This window comes from Chinchilla lanigera, unplaced genomic scaffold, assembly GCF_000276665.1.
Source record: "Chinchilla lanigera isolate Chin_1 unplaced genomic scaffold, ChiLan1.0 scaffold00024, whole genome shotgun sequence".
NCBI classification, from domain to species: domain Eukaryota; kingdom Metazoa; phylum Chordata; class Mammalia; order Rodentia; family Chinchillidae; genus Chinchilla; species Chinchilla lanigera.
In genome coordinates this window covers 5,338,472-5,358,328 of record NW_004955425.1, presented here as the reverse complement: position 1 = coordinate 5,358,328, position 19,857 = coordinate 5,338,472, and the positions used below count along the sequence as shown (strand labels likewise).

Below are 19,857 nucleotides of genomic sequence, written 5' to 3'. Positions count from 1 at the left end.
TTGTTAGATACATTCTATAAAAGTTGCCCCCAGGATATAGCGGTATTCCTTCAAAGACATCAAAATGTCCCTGATTCAGGAATGAAGTTGAGCACACTGGTTGTTTTGAGACAGGGTCTCTTTGTGTAGTTCAGGTTGGCCTTCAACTTGGCGGCACCACTGCATCCAGCTTTGGGAACACGTTTTAAAATTACATTCTAGAACTTACTTCAAGTGTCGCTTCTGATACTCATTTTGTTGGTATTTTTCTTTGCTTTTCCTCATCATTTTTCCAGGTATGGCTATAGACGTTTTGGAAGCTGCTCTGAAGCCTTTTATATAACCTTCTTTCCCCTTTGTTTGTTCTTGTGTTTACCATAGAGTTTCACTGTAGCTGTGGTCCATGGTCACATGCGATTATCTTACCCATTCCTTCCTTTAATTATACTTTTTCAAGTTTTAGAGATCCATTGGGATCCTTTTTATTTCACAGGTGAACAAGCTAGCCCAACTCTATGCTCTCCTTTAGTTTAAGGACTAGTCAGGCCCAGAATCCAGTCTTTCTCTTTTTCCAGAATGATGCTTCTTCCTTCAGAAAATGTTTTAATGGTCACAGATGATAGCAAACACTTAACACCTATTATATGCCAGGCATGTCTCACATTTACTTTACAAAAATCTTGCAACTGTTTTTTGAAGTTAGTAGGGTTTTCCCCTTTTCTCACAGATGAGGAAATTGAAATACAAAAATACCAAATAATTTTCTAATTTTCATACAGCTAGCTATGGACATGAAAAATTCAATCCAGGCCTTGTTCTCCTAACTGTTATTTGTCCTGTAACATAGGTTATAGGACAAGGCTAAGAGAGGGAAGAACATCATTTACTTGCACAGCCCAACTGAAAAATAAAACATTAAGAGTAGTCTGGTTTGTCATTTCTTCCATAGCACTTAAACGATCTGCAAGGGATTACTCAGTTGCCCATGTTGTCTTACTATTGCTTTGTGCATAACTTGATTGGCTGGCTTTTGTTTAATTAGTTGTTGACTTGAGATTTTAAATTATAGCTAGATTTCTATTAGCCTTGGTGAAAATATTCCATAGATCTTTTAAATTAACTGAAGGTGCAAAGCAGAACATATTTTAAAATAGCACAGCATATACCACATAGTATATAGGACCTCCTAGAATGACAGAATTATGGTCCTCAGATTGCCTTGTCATTTGCCTAAGAGTACAAAGACAGGGATCAAAACAGTTTAGGATAAACTCTTCTGTGCCCCGCCCCCACATTTTTAGTCTCGGAGATTAAACCTTTGCCTAGTCACTTTGCCATCATCTGTAGAAAATTGTTTTGCCTGTTGTGTACATCTGGGCTTTTGCAGAAGACCACTGCATTAGATTCTGTGTTTTTATAGAACAGAACAATGCCATTGTTTATGTCTAAAGAGCAGCAGTAACACATAATAACAAGAGTTGAGTATCTGGAGCAACAGAGAAATCCTATTTTGAGGACACAGAAAAAGACAACAAACTTTGCTTTTTTTCTGCCTAGTCAAGACATTTTTCTAACTGTAACTCGGTAATTAAAATGGGCAGAATTATCTGTACCAGGAAACATTTATATATGTTTATGTATGTGTGTGTGTGTGTGTGTGTGTGCACACATCCAAAGCAAAATGGTATACCTATATTGTCATATTTTATGTACAGAAATGATTCCTGGTCTTTTCATGATGAACTATTGGAGAACTGACGGTGATGTTTTGAATATGACTGAAAAAAATTTAAAAGACACCCCACTAGTTGAAGCATGACTATGAATACTTTTTCCATACATGTGTGTATGGAAAATAATGTAACTTACTAAATTCTAAATGCAAGTAATTTGGGAGCTCAGTTGGCAGCTAAACCAAATCTGAAGCGCCTGCCACAGTGAAGCAAGGACAGTGAAGCTTGAAACAATGTGCTTTGTGCTGTTGTCAGTAGTTTTTGTTCAAAGCAGGATCTTTTGTAAAGCGACACAGGTTTGGAAAGTTAATGGAGAAGCTAAAATACTCTTGCACTCTGCTTTACAGTGGAGAAATAATTTAGTCTGCTTAATCTTTCTTTGTGCCTACAAACTTTGCTAATTTTTATTTTGCTTTCTAAAGTTTTGTGTGCCTGACAAAGCAGTAGATATATAACACAGTTTTTATAGTCTTTGTGATTTCCCTGATTGCTTTTGTTTACTATAAGAAAACACTTATTTCATTTACTTTTATTTCATTGTCTAGCACACTTTAGCACCTTATTTTCAATGCTTTCTGGGTTTTTGGCCTTTTTTAAAAATGTCCTTTCATGCATTATGATCATTATAAATGCAGGATAGTTTTACCCTTTGCCTTTCTGATCAGTATGTGCTATTTCAGATGTGTCAATTCATAGTTCACTAGAGCTCCTTTTTCACACTTGAAACAATTTTTCAGTAACTTGAAATTGTCATGTATGTCAGTAATTTACATATATAATTTACGTATATAATTCCTTTCAGATATGGAATGTGGACCTCCAAGAGTTAATGACAAACTGATGAGGTTCTTTGATCATTGTGAGAAGTTTTTAACTGAAGTGGAAAGGAATGCTACAGCTCTTTATCATGTGGAAGCCTTCAAAACTGGACCAGAAATGCAGAATACTTTAAAAAAAGTTGCAGCTACTTTGCAAGTGTCAGTGAATGATTTAAATGCAGGTAATATGTCTGTTATCTTTCATTTGAGCTTTGGTATAAACAATTTTGAGCTGTGAAAATGAAAAATAAAAGAAACATGTAGTTATTTCTTTAAAGGCCCATGATCTCAGAACTCTGGAAGGCTAAGATAAGATCACAAGTTTGAACCCAGCCTGAGCAATTTAATGAGACCTTGTCTCAAAACAATAAATAAATAAATAAAAGAAAGGGCTAGAGTTTAGTTCAGTGCAAAGTCGCTGGTTCAATCCCCAGTATCACCAAAAAAAAAAAAAAAAAAAAAAAGCCCACATTTGAATTTACATTAAGAAAATAGTGCGTTTGGGAGGTCAAGAAAATGATACGCACAATGCTTGCTGTTTTTAGATTTATGTTATTCTTTGAATCTTATTCAAATAATGTACAAGATTCTTGTTGTATACTGAAATTTTTTGAAGGTAGAGATATAAAAACTTCAACTCTAAACATTACTTGTAAATAAAAATTGTCTTTTCTAAATTATCTCTCCATAAAGTGATACAAATAGAAAAATCATGCAAATTCTTTATTGAAACAGTTCAATAGTACATATTAATGTGTGAGTAGTAAGTTTTAGAAAATGGAAAGCAAGTCTTTTGAGGCTTTTATGCATAGAGATGCTGAGAAAATGAGTAGTCATATCTCTTGTAAATTATTGCAGTGAATGGCATGACTTTTTTAAAAGTGAAAGAGGACGTTATTCATAGTTTCACTGGGAGAAGTAGAAAGCAGAGTACATGGTCACCTAGAAGTGGGAAATTCTGAAAATAAGATTTTTCTCTTCTAAGAATTTATATTCTATAGAGTAGGTGTTGACACAAATTAAAATACACAGACACAAATATTGTAGATTTTTTTTTTTTTCTGACTTTTTTTTTTTTTTTGGTTTTTCTCCGGTACCAGGAACCGAACTCACGACCTTGTGCTTGCCAGGCAGGCGCTTTGCCGCTGAGCTAAATCCCCAGCCCGTAGATTTTATTATATTCATCAATGTCCAGAAGACTGGAAATAGATGTTGGTGGGAGGAATTGATTACAGTGTGTCAATTATTAAACCTGTATGTTTTTATAAGGAAACAGCCTTTTATTATAAAAAAATGAAGATAACTAGACTATTATTACAAATTGAATTTTTTTCTCTTTTCCAAAACCAGCTCTACATTTGGGTCACCTATGATAAAGCTTTAAAACTTATTTTATTGGGAAATAATTTAAATATGTAGATGAGAATAAGAACTGATGTAATGAACACTGTATACGCACAATTTCGTTTTATCAAATTTTAACATTACATTTCTCACAGTGGCTTTAAAGAAACTGAGGTCTATTGATCCTTTTCCTAGATCATTTAAATCATCCCATGCCAGTTTTATGTATTTCTTTTTTTTAAATTTTATTTTAAAGAGAAAGAAAATCACGAAGTGAAAAACAAAACAACTAAAAAAAAATACAGAATTTCAAAACAAGGTAATAGGGGGCCAGGGATATAGCTTAGTGGCATAAGCACCTGCCTGGCAAATGCAAGGTCCTGAGTTCAATTCCCGGTACCAAAAAAAAAAAAAAAAAATCAAAACAAGGTAATAGGAAATTAACAATGGTTGTTATATTAGGTATTGTTATCTTCAAAGTAATTGCTCAGATCACCAGCGTGCAAGATCAATAGAACAATTAAGCATTAACTGTTCCTTTCAACAAACCAATAGAAGTAAGTAGTACAATTATTCTAGCTATCCTGTGTGTGTGTGTGTATTTTTTCCCCTTCTTTTCTCCTTTCCCCCATCACAGCTATATGTGTTTCCATAAATAAATAAGATATTGCTTAGTGTATTTTTAAATTTTTAAGAATAATATCAAAGTGTAAAAGAGTATGAAATGTGATTTTTGTGTTTTTTGTTTTATGTGTATAATTCTAATCTTATGTTTTGTTTATTTATTTTTATGGTACTAGGGACTGAATGTTGGCCTTGAGCATGACCAAAAGAACTCTGTCAGCCTAGTCTTACATTTTAAACTTACATACAGAATTTCATTATATATAGCCATTATTCTGTTAGTAGATATGTATTTATTTATTTATCTATATGTTTTTTGGTACTGGGAATCAAACTCACAACCTTGTGCTTGCCAGGCAGGTGCTGTGCCCTGAGCTATCTCGCCAGCTCCTATATTGTTGAAGAACTTTTTTTGATGCCTTTATTCTCTGAATGCCCAAGGATTATTTTTGTTTAAGTAGTCGAATAACAGCAACTTCTTTTTGGAGGCAGTATAAACATAAATGGTTGAAGTCATTGGTTTTGGAATTTGACTGTTTGTATTTGAATTTTGACTCTAATTTCATGAACTGTGATTTTGGGCAAATTCTTAGTATCTCCATGCCAGAGTTTCCTTATCTGTAAAATGGATATAGCAGTTATACTTGCCTGAGAGGATGATTGCAAAAATGGTGTGAGATTAATTGATGGAAAACGTTTAACACAGTAACTGTTTAATAAAGGTTTTTACTATTTAATCAATCTTAATTTCTTTCTCTCTCCCTCTCCCTGTCCTTCTCCCTCTTTCTCTCTCTTTCTTTCTTTCTTCCTTTCTTTCTAACATCAGTTTTTTGGGGTGCTTTTTTTGCGGGGGAAAGAAGAAAAGTAGGAAAATTAGAGAAAAATCAAAGTAATGGAGGCAAGCCCTACAGTTGATTTCTTTTCTCTCCCTGGCATTCGATGTCACTCACTTCTTGATTGAGAGCAGTATTTTTACTGGGTGTTGACAAAGGCTCCTTTTTGTAGCCTACATACCTATTTCTTTATCTCTTCCTTCAATACACATATGTATTTAAAAGTAATTTAATTAGTGAATTAGAGGTATAAAATTGCTAGATAATTTATTCTAAAATCTACTTTTGAGATTGCTTGAACAGCTGAGCTTTAAAAATTGATGCTCTTACCACCCTTTCACATCTGCTTTGTGTGTGATTTTCCTTTCTTGTTCCCTGGACTCATAACTCTCTCCTTCCCCTTCACCCACTCTGCTCTTCTTTCGTCTCTGGCTTAGTGGTTATAATATAAACTGTTTCATAGTCTAAAATGCTATTCAATAAATGTACTTCGTTATTCCAATTTTAAAGTTGGGGACTAAAACCTTTAAACTTTAGTTCCTTTTTTCTAGGTCTCTATAATTAACAAAATCAAGTTTTGTTTTTGTTTTTAACATAGTAGGTCCTTGGGTTAACCTTTTTGTGTCTTGCCAGGTAAACATGCTCTTAATAAATGTTTAGTTTTAAAAGCTGAAAAAAGTTAACATTTGCAAAAAAGTTTTAGTTTCATTGCACCGAAATTTATACCTCCTCATGGTTTCTTCCTGATAGTTCTTTTTGACTGTATAGAGCAAATCTTTGTTCTTTGACAGGTAAGAAAAAAGCTAGTCTCTTCCCCAAACTAAGCATATTTGGTTTTTTTCAGCTGTCCTACAAATAGTATTGTACATATATTTAGCTTTTGAAAAATTACAGAAACCAATAACACACAATGTCTTACCTTTTTTTTTTCTTTCAGATTTAATTCAGGTAGCTTTTTTTACCTGTTCGTTTGACTTGGCAATCAGAGGTGTTAAATCCCCTTGGTGTGATGTTTTTGACATAGATGATGCAAAGGTATGTATTATTTTGGCTCTTTCTCTCTTTTGTTTTTTCATCTTTTGGGGGGGGTGTTCATAGAGCTTTTATGAAAAGGAAACATAAACTGTCTTCTAACTAACACCTAATGTTTCATACACAAAGACAGGGTAATGTTCAAATAGGTCCTGTCTGTTTTTAAATAGTTAGGGTGCTTAGAACACCAGAAAGTATTTTTTATAGTGACTTGATATCTGGGTCTTCCCAGTTAAAAACCTGTTTAAATCCACATCGAGGTTTCTTGCTGGAAGGGTTGTGGAGTCAGTATAATCTAAATTATTCTTTCTGTAGGAAGGCAAAGCTCAGAGAGAATAAATGATTTTCCAAACACCTTTGTCTTTTGTACAGATTTCAGGAGACATTGAATTCTGTGTTCCTATCTACCTATGTCATTTTCCTTTTTATCCCTCTTCATTCTTATAGTTCTGGCTTTTGGGCTTTAGAAAAAAGACAGGCCCCTCAGGAGTTTAAGGGGAAGTGAATTCTGGTCAATTCTGATCAATTCTGTTGTGTTGGGAGCCAGAGATGTGGGGAGGAAAGTATTATTTTCTTCAGTATTGTAAATATGGATCATGCAGGATTATGAACTTCTGAAACCTTAGTTATTCCTTACGTATAATTATACAATCTTCAGTATTTCATATGGATATCAGTTATTATCTTCAGAATTTAATCTCATGTTTTAGAAAGAAGTATAGTCTTTGGCAGACAGAGCAGGCTTTTAAGCTGAAAGTCGAAAGTAAACAAGTGATTATTTTGTTATTTAGAACCTTATGTGATCAGCAACAAATCAGAAGTAATAATAACATGATTGTTGTGCCAATGCAGGGGCAAGGTTTAGTGAGTAAGTTAGAAGAAGGAAGAAGGGTAAATAAACGTTACTCTCAGTGGATGGTTGCTGTAGGAGCTGAGCTCCAGCAGTACACAGTACACTGTATTTCACTTCTGTGCTTGTGAATCACCCCTGATAACTTACTTTTTCTCTGTCCCAAGTACCTAGTACCCCCTCTGACTATCCAAAGCTTATCACTTCAGAAACTTCTTGCCCTACTCTCTTTTGACATGCCCTCTACTTTGGATGGCTATGCAATTTGTCACCTAAACTGGAAGACTTTTGTTAAAGGAGCACTATTAAATAATTATTCCAAGGTAGATGTAAACTGACCCTTATAGTCATCATTCATGTGACAGAATACTCACCTTTTTTTCTATGCAGATTACTTGGAGAGGGGGGGAAATAATCAAAGTGATTTTTAGTATTTTTTAAAATTTATTTTAAAAATAAAAGAAAACATATTAACAAACAGACATCCATTTACAAAATAACGTAAGAACAATACAAACAATACAGCTGGGGATTTAGCTCAGTGGCACAGCGCCTGCCTGACAAGCAGGAGGACATGAGTTCAATTCCCAGTACCGGAAGAAAAAAAACAAAAAAAAATACAAACAATAAGAGTTACAGACAAAGTTGTAGGAAATTAACAATGGTTGTTATATTACATATTGATATCTTCAAAGTGGTTTCTCAGGAAAGCAAATAGAGGCGTGCAATACTGATCAAAAAGTAATCATTAACTGTTCCTTTCAGTAAAGCAATAGAAGACAGTAGTACAACTATGTTAGCTATCCTGTATATACATACATACATAATTTCCCCTTGTTTCCCTTCTCTTTTCCCACACCCTAGTTGCCCCTCACTTTTGAGCATTTTCCTTTTGTTTCACAATGTCTGTCATACCTCCTAGTTTTTATTCACTCTTTCAGGTTCTTAAACTAGGGAGACAATACATTGCTTACACGTGCAGGTCTGATTTACTTCACTTATGAGTATGGTCTCCAGTTGTGACCATTTACCTATAAAAGCCTCGAGTTTATCTTTTTTTTATAGCTGAGTAATATTCCCTTACATAAAAGTACCACAATTTTTTATCCAATCTTCAGTGGATGGACATTTGGGTTGCTTCCACAATTTAGCAATTACAAATTGCGCCACTATGAACATGGGTGCACATATATCGCTGTGATACGATGTTTTCAGATCTTCTAGGAAAATACCCAGAAGGGGAATAGCTGGGTTGAATGGGACCTCTAGACCTAGTTTTCTGAGGAATCTCCAAACTGATTGATTTTTAGTATTTTATAAATGATAGGTATTGGGAAAAGAATTTATTTTTGATAGAATGCTACTCATGGTTGTAGGAATAATTAGGATGTTATTCATCTGGATGTCCTTTTTTCGTTCTGAGTTCTATGTGCTCCTTCACTTCAAAGATTGACAACTCCTGGTTGAAGTACAAGCTTCTTTCCCTGCAGTGAAAGTATATATCTTAGTCACGCTCTTCTGGTCATGCTCTAATCACCTTCTTGTACTTCTTCCCTTCCCTTATTTAAAACCTTTTCCTTTCAAACATCTTACTGCTTTTTGTACATCTTTTCTTTCTCTTCTGATAGGTAGTTTAATACATAGTAAAACCGTAATGCCGTGATCTGGGTTAAAGTAAAATCTTTCTGTGCTTTGATTCTACATCTGTTAAATGATGAAACTATTAGGTGACTCAGGAGCACCCCTAAACTCTTATACTGACCTTTCTTTTTCTCCTTTTTAGGATTTTTTTTTTATCTCATTATTGCTTAAGCATCTCTCCTACCAATTTGTTTTGAAAAATTTTAAACTGACAAGTTGTAAGAACAGTACAGTGAATATAGGAGTGTATTTACCAGATAATCACTTTTTTTGGATACACTTGCTTTATCTCTCTGTATAATATGTTAGTTTCTCATTGCTGCTGCAAATTAGCACAAACTTTGTGGCTCATCACAGCATAAGTATATTATCTTACAGTCCTGGAGGTCAAAAATCCAAAATGAGTTTTGCAGGGTTCATTGAATATCAACAGAGCTGTGTTCATTCATACTCTAGGGGCAAGTCTGTATCTTGCCTTTCTCAGTCTTTAGGGGCTGCTTGTATTTTTTGCATTACTCCAGCCTCGGCTTCCATGGTTACATCTCTAACTCTTACTGTCCTTTCTGTGTACATTTTATAAGGATTCTTGGATTTATGTTGGACTCACCTAAACAGTGCAAGATAATCTCCCTATCTCAAGTTCCCTAAATTAGTCACATCAACAATTGCTCTGTTATCATGTAAGTTAAGATATTCATAGCTAGAGACCAGGATATGGATATCAGGGAGGCACCATTTATTTTGTTTACCACGTATGTTTGATCTTTTTTTCCATGTATCAGGATACTTCACCCTTAAACACTTGGTCATTCATCTGAACAAGAGCATTCTCCTACATAACCATAATATACTATGCTTTATATATATACACATATATGTTGTATAAAATTATCAAATACAGTTTTCAGTTTTTGCCTGTGTTTTAGTAAATCCATCCTACTTTTTTTTTTTCAATTCAGAATCTAATCAAGGCTAACCCATGGTATTTGGTTATAATATCTGTTTAGTCTCCTTTAATCTGGAAAAGTGCTACAACTTTTGTTTTATACATTGGCATTACAGAAGAGCCTGCACCAGGTTTTTGTTTGTTTGTTTTGCAATATTTCTTTGGATGTACCTCATTTTTTTTTTTTTAACTTAAAATGAACTCAGAGTAAAAAAACCTTTTTTGGCAGTCCTTGGAAATGAACCCAGGGTCTTCATATTGACCTACATCCCCAATGATTTTAATTTTGAGACAGGATCTCACTAAGTCTCTGAGTTGCTGAGCCTGGGCTTGAATTTTGGATCTTCCTGCCTCAGCCTCCCAGAATACTGGGATTGCTGGCATTTGCCACCATACAGGTATGTGCCACACACAGGCTTCAGATTAAACATTTTTGACAGGAATTTCTCATACGTGATAAGTCCTTCTCAGTGCATCAGATCAGAAGGAATAATATTGGTCACATTATTGATGATGACATTTTTTATTTGATTAAAGTGTTATGTGCCAGATTTCTCTATTGTGGAGATACCTTTTTCTTTGCTGTAAATAAAAGAGTTTAAATGACTATGAGTAGAAAATTTGAAATACATGTTTATTATATTAATTAGATAAGTTTCTTTTTATATACAAAAAGAAATTAGTTAAAGTTTTCATTTAAAAATATAAAATTCTATTTTGATTTAGGTATTTTCTATAATAATTATTATTTTCTTTTTTCAGTGATTTGATAGAAAATAATTTACCCTGCTTAGGACTTACACTGTGCAATAGGTTTACATTCTCAAGTATTTACAGATTAAGTTAAACTGGTGTCTGGGATTTGTTTGAAAATAATTCAGTGGCAGTGGTACGAGTATAGTTGAAACTGGATTGACCAAATATTGATTATTGAAGTTGAATGATGATTAGTCATGGGTTCATGTACTGTTCTACATTTTTTATATCTTTATAATTCTCCATTAAAATGTTTTAAATATTAAAAGTAAACAGACATTTATGAAATTCTGTGAATTATGATAATCCAAGACCCTGTGAAATGCTGGACCATGTGTGCCTTTATTTAGCAAACATTTTGAGTGCCTGTTTTATAGCAGGTATTTACCTAGGACAGGTATTAAGGTAGATCTATAGGGATGAGGTAGATCTATAGTAAAGTAGATTGATAGGGAGTGATTTTTATAAGTCATTGTAACATAATGAGATACCTATAAAAGAAGACTTTATGAGGTATAATAGTGTGCAATAGAGGAAGTTAGATTAGTGTGTTAGGAAAATTTTTACAAAGGAAATGCCACATGAGTAGGGTCTTTTTCTGTAGGGTAGCCTGTTTGACAACTTTGCATGCATCTTCTACTCTAATAGTAAGTGTATTTAGATTTTCTGCCTTTTTTGGGATGAGTTTTGGTATTTAATATTTTCCTGTAAGAGTTACCCATGTCATTTAGATTTGCAGAGTTTGGCATATTTATCTCTTAGGATTCTAAAGCTCATTTTCTGTTTGTATCTCTGATTCTATTGTTTTATTCTGTTGTTATGGTGGTATTTGGTTGGACACAGGGCTTTTACATTGAGGTACATCTCTAGCCCTTTTTTTAATTTTTTGGAGACAGGATTTTTCTTAGTTGCCAGTTTTTCCAAGCTAGGCTCAAACTTGTGATCCTCCTGCCTCAGCCTCCCAGAGCAGGGATTATAGGCAAGTGCTGCATGTCTGCTGACTCTATTGTTATTTTTGTGTAGTGTATTCAGATTTTTGTAAGTCAGTTTGGGTAACTTATTCTTTACTAGAAAAATCATCTGTTATATTTACATTTTTAAATCTTTCTGATATAATGTTTTAATAGTGTATGTAGGAGATTTTTCAAAATCCTTAGTTACCTCCTTTTTCATTTATAATACTATGTTTCATTTCTGAATAGATTTAGCAGCTGTTTCTCTAATTACATTTATTTTAAATCCTTCTCTATATTTATTTTTGTTTCTTTTGGTCTATCCCTACTCTTAAACTTATTGTGAATTGTACTTAGTTTCTCTGGAAGTTTTGTTCCCCTCCTAGTTAGAGTCTCACTGTTGCCCAGGTTGTTCTGGAATTCCTGATCCTCCTGCCTCAGCTTCTTGAGTACTGGGATCATAGGGGAGTATTACCATGCCTAGCTCTCTAGTTTTTTTCACCTTAAAAATTCTTTAAAATTCCTGATCCACTTTAGTATCTTTCTGTGCTGTAATGAATATTCTTCTGTATATCTTTTTTGTGAGTGTCTATCCTTGCTGTCATTTTAATAAAATTTTAGAAGGGTAGATGAGTATGTGTCCTTCACTCTCCTGAACTATCATGGATGCTAGATTATTGGCTGTGAAGACTGATTTACTTGCTCTTGCCCTCAAGTTTGACATTTCCCTGATTCAAATTTGTCATGCAGCAGAAATCACTGTGTGTCTTGGACTTCAAGACCAACTCTTAAGTACATGATATAGCAAATATAGGGGCTGGGGATTTAGCTCAGTGGCAAAAGCGCCTGCCTGGCAAGCGCAAGGTCGTGAGTTCGGTTCCCGGTACCGGAGAAAAACCAAAAAAAAAAACAAAAAAAAACAAAAAACAACATGATATAGCAAATATAATCTCTGAATGCTGAAATTCTATTGCATTTTGTGCAGAATGCTAATTAGACAGTGTTTCCTTTTCTTAGAATTATGACTAAATCAGGAAATAGTTACATTTAGGAAAATGTATTACAAATGATTTTTCATTTTTAGGTATTAGAATACTTAAATGATCTCAAACAATATTGGAAAAGAAGCTATGGGTATACCATTAACAGTAGATCCAGCTGTACCCTATTTCAGGATATCTTTCAACACTTGGACAAAGCAGTTGAACAGAAGCAAAGGTAAAACTTTTAAATTTTTGAAGTGCATTCTGAATTTCTAATTAAGTTTCTGGAAAATATTTTATGTTAGATGATTTTTTAAAAACATGCTACACCTTAAAAAATGTAATACATAATTGATACTGTCTATATGCTGGTTTTGCTGGTACTTATGTTGCTTATTGTTTTCTAAGACATGCTTTTTTTCCCCTGACAGCACTGAGTTTATAATATTTGTTATATTATTGTATATAGCTATAGTTAGTTTTCATTACAATATTCAATAATGTAAATATACTATAATTTATACTATCATCTCTTATCAGTGAGTAGTTTCAGTTGTTTTCAGAAATAGCATATTTATGAACTCTGTACATGGTTCCTGGTATGAATGTGAATAATGTTTTTGAGAGTTTCTCATAAAAAGTATTTTTTAACATTCCTGCTTTTCACATGTAAAAAATAATTTTCATGGGACTAAGGGTATAGATGAGTGGTAGAGTATGAGGTCCTGGCTTCAACCACTACCACCAAGAACAAATTTTTTTCCATGACATAGACATTTGATAGAACCCCAACCCCATTTTATCAGACAGATACATCTACAGGAATACTTATATGCTAACAGTTGATGATGTAAATTATGCTGTAAAAGTTGAGACAGCAAAACTGGAGGGTGGTGTGTTTTGTTGTGTTGCCTGTACTGTTTTATTTATATATCCCACCTACTTGGGAGGTTGAGGCTGGAAAATCACAAGTTCAAGGCCAGTCTGGGCAACTTAACAGGACCTTGTTTTAAAATAAAAAGTAGAAAGGACAGGAATGTAGCTCAGTGCTCAGGTAAAGCAACCCTGAGTTCAATTCCCGGTATCACACACACACACACACACACACACACACACACATACACACAAAAATGTATATGTTTTCTGGGGTTTTTTTGTTTGACATTTGTTGTTGAATTTTCTTTAGCTTGATAAAAGGCCAGAAAAAGCAGGTTGATTATTTAGTGTCTGCTACCAAAAACTTTTGCAGAATTTCATTGAAGAGAAATACCCTTCTTTAAGATAGGAGTTAACCTTTTTCCTGCTTGAGTTTGTAGCTTGCCTATGACTATTAGACTTTACAAGATAACAGATCTTTCCTGTTTGTTCATTGTTAATAGTTCATTCCAATGTTGAATGTGAAGTATGATAAACTTAAAATTGTGTCAGAAAGCTTTTAAAATAACTTTTGTAAGACTTGCTATTATGACTTGACTGTAGATTTAAAGCTTAATTTAAAAATCTATCACTAGTGTTTTAAAATAACAATATTTCTGTGCACAGAAAACTATAAAATATTATAGAGAGAAATTTCAGGTGACCTCAAAAATCAAGAGATATATCATTTTTATGGTTTAGAAGACTATAATAATCTATACAGTGCATGCAGTTCCTATGAAAATCTTAATAAATTTCTTTGCAGAAATTGAGGTGCTAATTCTAAAATTTATGGAGAAATTTAAAGAACTTAGAAGAGATGTATGTGTGAGTGGGTACTGAGTATGTATATAGCCAGTAGTCCATCACCTTTAATGAGGAAATGACTTTTACTTAATTCTAGAGTTACCAGGCTATTTTTTGCTTTCTTCTTCCTTCCCACACCCACTGTATGTATGTATTTATTTATTTGTTTAATAGGTTATCTTTTCATATTGAAATTAATTCCAAGGAATTTCTTCATGCCACTGAATATGTTTTCAGCATTGTTTTTTTTTTTGTTTGTTTGTTTGTTTGTTTGTTTTTGTTTTTCTTCCGGTACCAGGAATCGAACTCACAACCTTGCGCTTGCTAGGCAGGCGCTGTGCCACTGAGCTAAATCCCCAGCCCCCTCAGCATTGGTTTAATAATATGATTTTACTTCACGGACAAATTGATGATTGCAAATAATATTTCTTTGTGTTAATGTTTTGGTTAAATATGACCAGCTCTCTAAATTCAGAATTCTTCACTAGGATCTTGACATTTATTTTCCTTCTTTAAACCAATAAATTTGCTGTTAAACTTAATTGGATTAAATTTAAAACCGATAAATATGCTATTTAAACAAATTTAAGCAGTTATTGTTATTTGAGCAGCAATGATTAGAGAAGCAGATTGAATTTACTGAAGAAATGAGATATCTTTGCATTTTTTCTACTTTTTAATCTCCCATTCTTTAATATAATTTTATCTTTTTTGATTGGGGAAATTCACATAGTCGCTTCCTGTTTTCTCAAAGTAAGATTTTTACTGCAGATTGTACTTGAGATCTTCTATTTTTCAGGAATATTTACAAATAGCAAAATTAGTTGTTATAAGTAATATTTCTATCATTAAATAATTTTCAGTGTTAAGCCTTTTTCTATCTTGTGAATGGCTTTTAATTTCAACTTTTTGATATATTCAGATTTTATAGTTAAATAAGGGTACAATTTAATGTTGTGTAGTTCTATATTTTAACATAAGATGGCAGCATTGAAATGAACATGTAGTGCAAACAATATACAAGGTAAGGACTCTGTAAATGTGTAGTTGTTTAACCCCTTGTAATAAAAGGAATTTAGTTTTTTAAATGTTTTAGAAATGCATGTAGATTATAGGTCCTTTTGCTAACTTTCTGAAGTCAGGGTTCCATGGAATTTAATCGGGTATACCAAGAATCCCTTCTAATACTAGTTGTTGAAAGTACTGGCTGAAGTAAAAGTTTATTTTGTGAGCTTGGCTATTCTCTAAATTCAGATTCAGATATCTAGCCACATTTTGGGTGGATACTTTTTCAGTGCCACTAGACAATTATAAAACAGTCTGTAGAGTCTGGGACTTTAATTCACTATCCTCCCTTCAATACCTGCAACAGTATCTGGGATGTGCTCCCAGTATGTAGTGATGAAATATCCACAATCCTTTTTTCCTATATTTCCTATTTTGGTTAGTGCCACTGTCATCCTCCCAGACATTCAAGCCACACACCTACACATCATTCTTTTTTTTTTTTTTATTAGTGCCTGTTTGTAATACGTGAACCTTACATGCACCTAAACAAGCAGGTGCATATACGTAGCACATCTACATTCTTTTTTATACTTGGTCTGTTCCCCACCCATCTCTCTCCCTTTATCCCTAGATTTCCTTTACCCGTTTTCATTATTATTTTTAGTTCAGGTTTACAACATGTTTACATTCATTGTGGGTTTGGTACATATATATGACACACCTTAAAGTTTTAACCTCCCTTTCCCCTCTGCCCCCTCCCCTGGTCCTCCATCTCCTGGATCCCTTTCCATTTGCAAAAGATCTACAGTATCTCCATTCTTTCTTCTATCAGTCCTTTCTTTTGCTTTTCATTTACACTTTACCTTAATCAAATGAAAGATGCCATATGGTATTTAAATTCATGAATCATTCTTGGCTCCATCTCCCTCACCCTCTGCATCTGCTCATTGTGTTTTGTTTTTGTATGTTTTAAACATCCAATTTATGTTGATTTGTACCACTTTTGTCCATCCTCACTACTGCTACCTCAGTTTAGACTAATATTTCCTCTCTCTCAGATTTTAGCAACTGCCTCTCCAAGGCTTCCCTGATTTCAGTGTTATTTCCATTCTGCTTCAGGACACGCAATCTTCTTCCTAAGATGCAGTTCTGATCATATCCAACTCCTAATGGATCATTCAGCAGCTTCCCATAGGTTGTCAGAACAAAGTGCTGTCAAAATATTGAAGACTGCTTAACTCTGTATTTGTAGGTTTTAAAAATTTATTTATAGCCAGGAATGGGGTAATGCATGCTTGTGATCCCAGCATGCAAAGCTAAGGCAGGAGGATCACTGCAAGTTTGAGGTCAGCCTGAGCTATATAGTGAGTCCAAGGCCATCCAAAGTGCATAGTGAAACCCTGTCACAAGATTTTTCAAAATTTTTCCTTCACAAATATTTTGAAACTCATTCTTGTTGAATTGTATTCAGCTATTTTAGAATCACTTTCAAATGGATTGTCATCTGTTCTTCCTGTTTGGAGAGTTTGCCTACTTTATGTTCTGAAGAGCAGAACTAGCAGACATATGTTATTCCAGTTGCTTTAGAAAGTCCCTAATAATTAATAATTATTGTAATTATTGTAATAATTAATGCTGATCATTAAAATAGGCTTGTAAAGTAGTACATTCCCTGTCATATGAGTATTTTAGTTGATTCTGAATAAGTATGTGAGAACTTCTGTAGAAGGAATGCTTCTACCAACTAAGGGGATAGTAAATGACCACGTGATTCTATAATGAAAAGCTCAATTCATTTCAGTTGAATGAACACCTTGGGGCACATAAAATGTGCTAGGCATAGTACAAGACATTGGGAGTAGTACACAGACATGGATAAGAAATTAAATTTACTTTTTAGTTGCTCATAGTCTAGTAAAGATGATACTTTAAAAAATAATTTAGACAAAAGTATGTGGATGCTTAGACACACGTTACATAATATCAGCTGAATTAACCTGTGAAACATGAATTAAGAGCTTACAGAGATCTAGCTGAGTACAGTTATGAGTACTCAGCTAGATTATTAGCTATTTTGCTGGTTATTATTACAATTATTAGTTATTAGTTATTTTCCTAATAATTAACTTGCTGATTGAGATTTTTGCATGATTAAGTATTTTGCTTAGGGTGTTTTGCCTACTTTGACCACATCCATATCATCAATCCTTATTTAATGGCATAATTGTAGACTTCCAATTAAAATTTGTTTTTGATTGAAGGTTTAATAAAATCTTCTGACCAAGTTATATAAGTAAAAAGTGGTATAATTTAGAGAATTGTATTCTTCCTGCTCAACATTAGCTAATTCAGTTGACCACTTTGAACTTTGTATTTCTAAAATAAGAGCTGGATTTTACCAAGTCCTACCCTAAAACATTCATTTGCTTTCTTAAATTTGTATTAGTAGTTTACATTTCCTAGTTTTATTTAAGCCAAAATATACTACTTTTTAAGTGGCTTTATCATTTGGAAAATGTGACACCCCAAGTTTAATGCATTTATCTCAGGAGAGAACAGAGTTAAATGTGTCTTATTCCATACCTTTGTATTTCTACAGTTTTGGGGAAACTATTCTGCTAGGAGTCTCAAAGACAGAGTAGCTGCTGTAGGTGGGGAGGGTGGGTTAATTTGAGAAATGTGGCTAGTAGAAGCCTGTGTTTCACAAAGGCTCATAATTCAGAAAATATCAGAAACAGATTTCATAAAGATAGGAAGGTTTAAAGCTAGTTATAGGACATGTTAGTAAATTTATTTCATTCTGTTTAGACATTTACAATACAGGATTTGTTAGGATAAAATCAGACTTCTGGAATGCACATGATTCTGGAGATATAAGCCAATAAGAATTATAGGTACATTGTTCTGCAGAATGTCAGATTGTATTATATAGCACAGAGATTCTTTGGATGTGAAATGTCTGAACTCCTGAAACCATATTTAAGTTTTTATGAGTATGTATGTTTTTCTGAGACAAGGTCCCATGTCTTTACACAGTTTGTTTTTATTTGGGGGAGAGGGGTTGAGATAGAATCATGCTGTATACTCTAGACTGGCCTTGAACTCACTGTATATAGTCCACATTGGTTTCAATCTCATAGTGATCCTCCTGCCTCAGCGTCCTGAATTATGAGATTATAGGTGTGCACCACCATGCCTGGCTGAATGATTTCATGTCCCCTAAAACTTGGCAACCACAGATGTAGTGGGTCTTGAATATACCTCATTGCTGATTTGGCTGTCCCTCCTTTAAAAATCATTTCATCTTCCTGTCAAAGACTGCATTCTTTCATTAAAGGGAAAACTTGATGTACTCTGTCAAGGCATTGTGAACTCCATGTGTTTACTGAATGTTAGTGACAAACAGAGCTACATGGGACACCAGAGTGGGATATATCAACCCTTATGTAATCAGTAATCTGATGTTGAAGTCATAAGCAATGCCTTATGTATGGAATTAATGTAAACTGAGAATAGCTCCTTTTACACCTTTCCCCATTTGTAGTGCTGGGGATTGAACCTGGAGCAAGGACAACTGCTGAGCCACCACCACTACCGCTTTTAAATTTTGTGTTTTGGTGATTTTTTTTTTTTTGTTATTTTTTAGGTTTTTTTGGCTGGGGAGCACAGGGTCTCACTATGTAGTCCAGGCTGGTCTAGAACTCACAGCAATTTTCCTGCCTCAGCCTCCTGAGTTCTGGGATTACAGACATGTGGCACTATGCCTGGCTTAAACTTTGCTTTGAGATAAGGTCTTGTTAAATTGCCCAGGTACGCACCAATGGGTGATCCTCTTGCCTCAGTCTCCCAGAGTACTAGCTGGAATTACAGGTGCATGCCATTGCAGCTGACCGTTTCTTGTTTGTCATCTTACCGACATGATGTTAATTGTGTGTATGACACACGTTTCATTACTCCCTCATTCAGACACTGGCACATTTACTCCCATGCAGTGTTGCCAGTATCTTAGGGCTGATCATAGACCAGCCTCAGTCTGGAGAAGAGTTATGAAACCCAGAAAAGTTCTCATGCCATCCTTGGGCTGTTCTCAGGAAAAAACTGGGGATTGGAGTTTTTCAAATAGTGTTGGGTGCCTATGTGGTTGGAGCAAACAAGTTCGTATGAGATGCCTTAGAACCAGGTTCAATTCTTGTAAGATTACTCTAGGTTATAGCACTCGGAGCAAAGAGCAGCATGTTCCTAGATATGGAACCAAATCACTTCTTCACACAAGTTACTGATTGACTTTAGGGAAATCTGGCATACACCTTTAATGGCTTCTGATAAAAACCCAACCATAGATAATCTTGTGTATTTGCTTTGCAATGTTTAGAGTTATACAAATAAACCACACAGAAAACCCTTTGGTATGTGAGCACATACACAAACCCTAGCACTTGTTCGGCCTTCTGTTTTCGAAGATACCCATAGTCATGGCTCCCATTTTTGGTGTTCATATAAAATTTAGAGTAGAAACATGATGTTGTTTTTTCCATTTGACACTTACGCTATTTAACTTTGTCTAAAAAAACAGAAATTTGAGCAAGTCTTACGAAAGGGCCTACATGTATAAGAACGAACAGCTGCTTACAAGGG

The 19,857-nt window shown here is 34.3% G+C and overlaps 1 protein-coding gene across 2 annotated transcripts in view; it reads left to right on the top strand.

The window, feature by feature from the left end:
* The window catches only part of Minpp1 (multiple inositol-polyphosphate phosphatase 1), a 29,667-nt gene that overhangs the window by 1,306 nt on the left and 8,504 nt on the right, over positions 1–19,857 (top strand). Inside the window, exons 2-4 of one of the 2 annotated variants that reach the window (XM_005385892.2) lie at positions 2,515–2,712; positions 6,269–6,366; positions 12,594–12,727. In XM_005385892.2, the coding sequence (XP_005385949.1) occupies positions 2,515–2,712; positions 6,269–6,366; positions 12,594–12,727 (430 nt within the window). The remainder of the gene's footprint in view (positions 1–2,514; positions 2,713–6,268; positions 6,367–12,593; positions 12,728–19,857) is intronic. The other variant, XM_005385893.2, reaches the window with a different exon arrangement.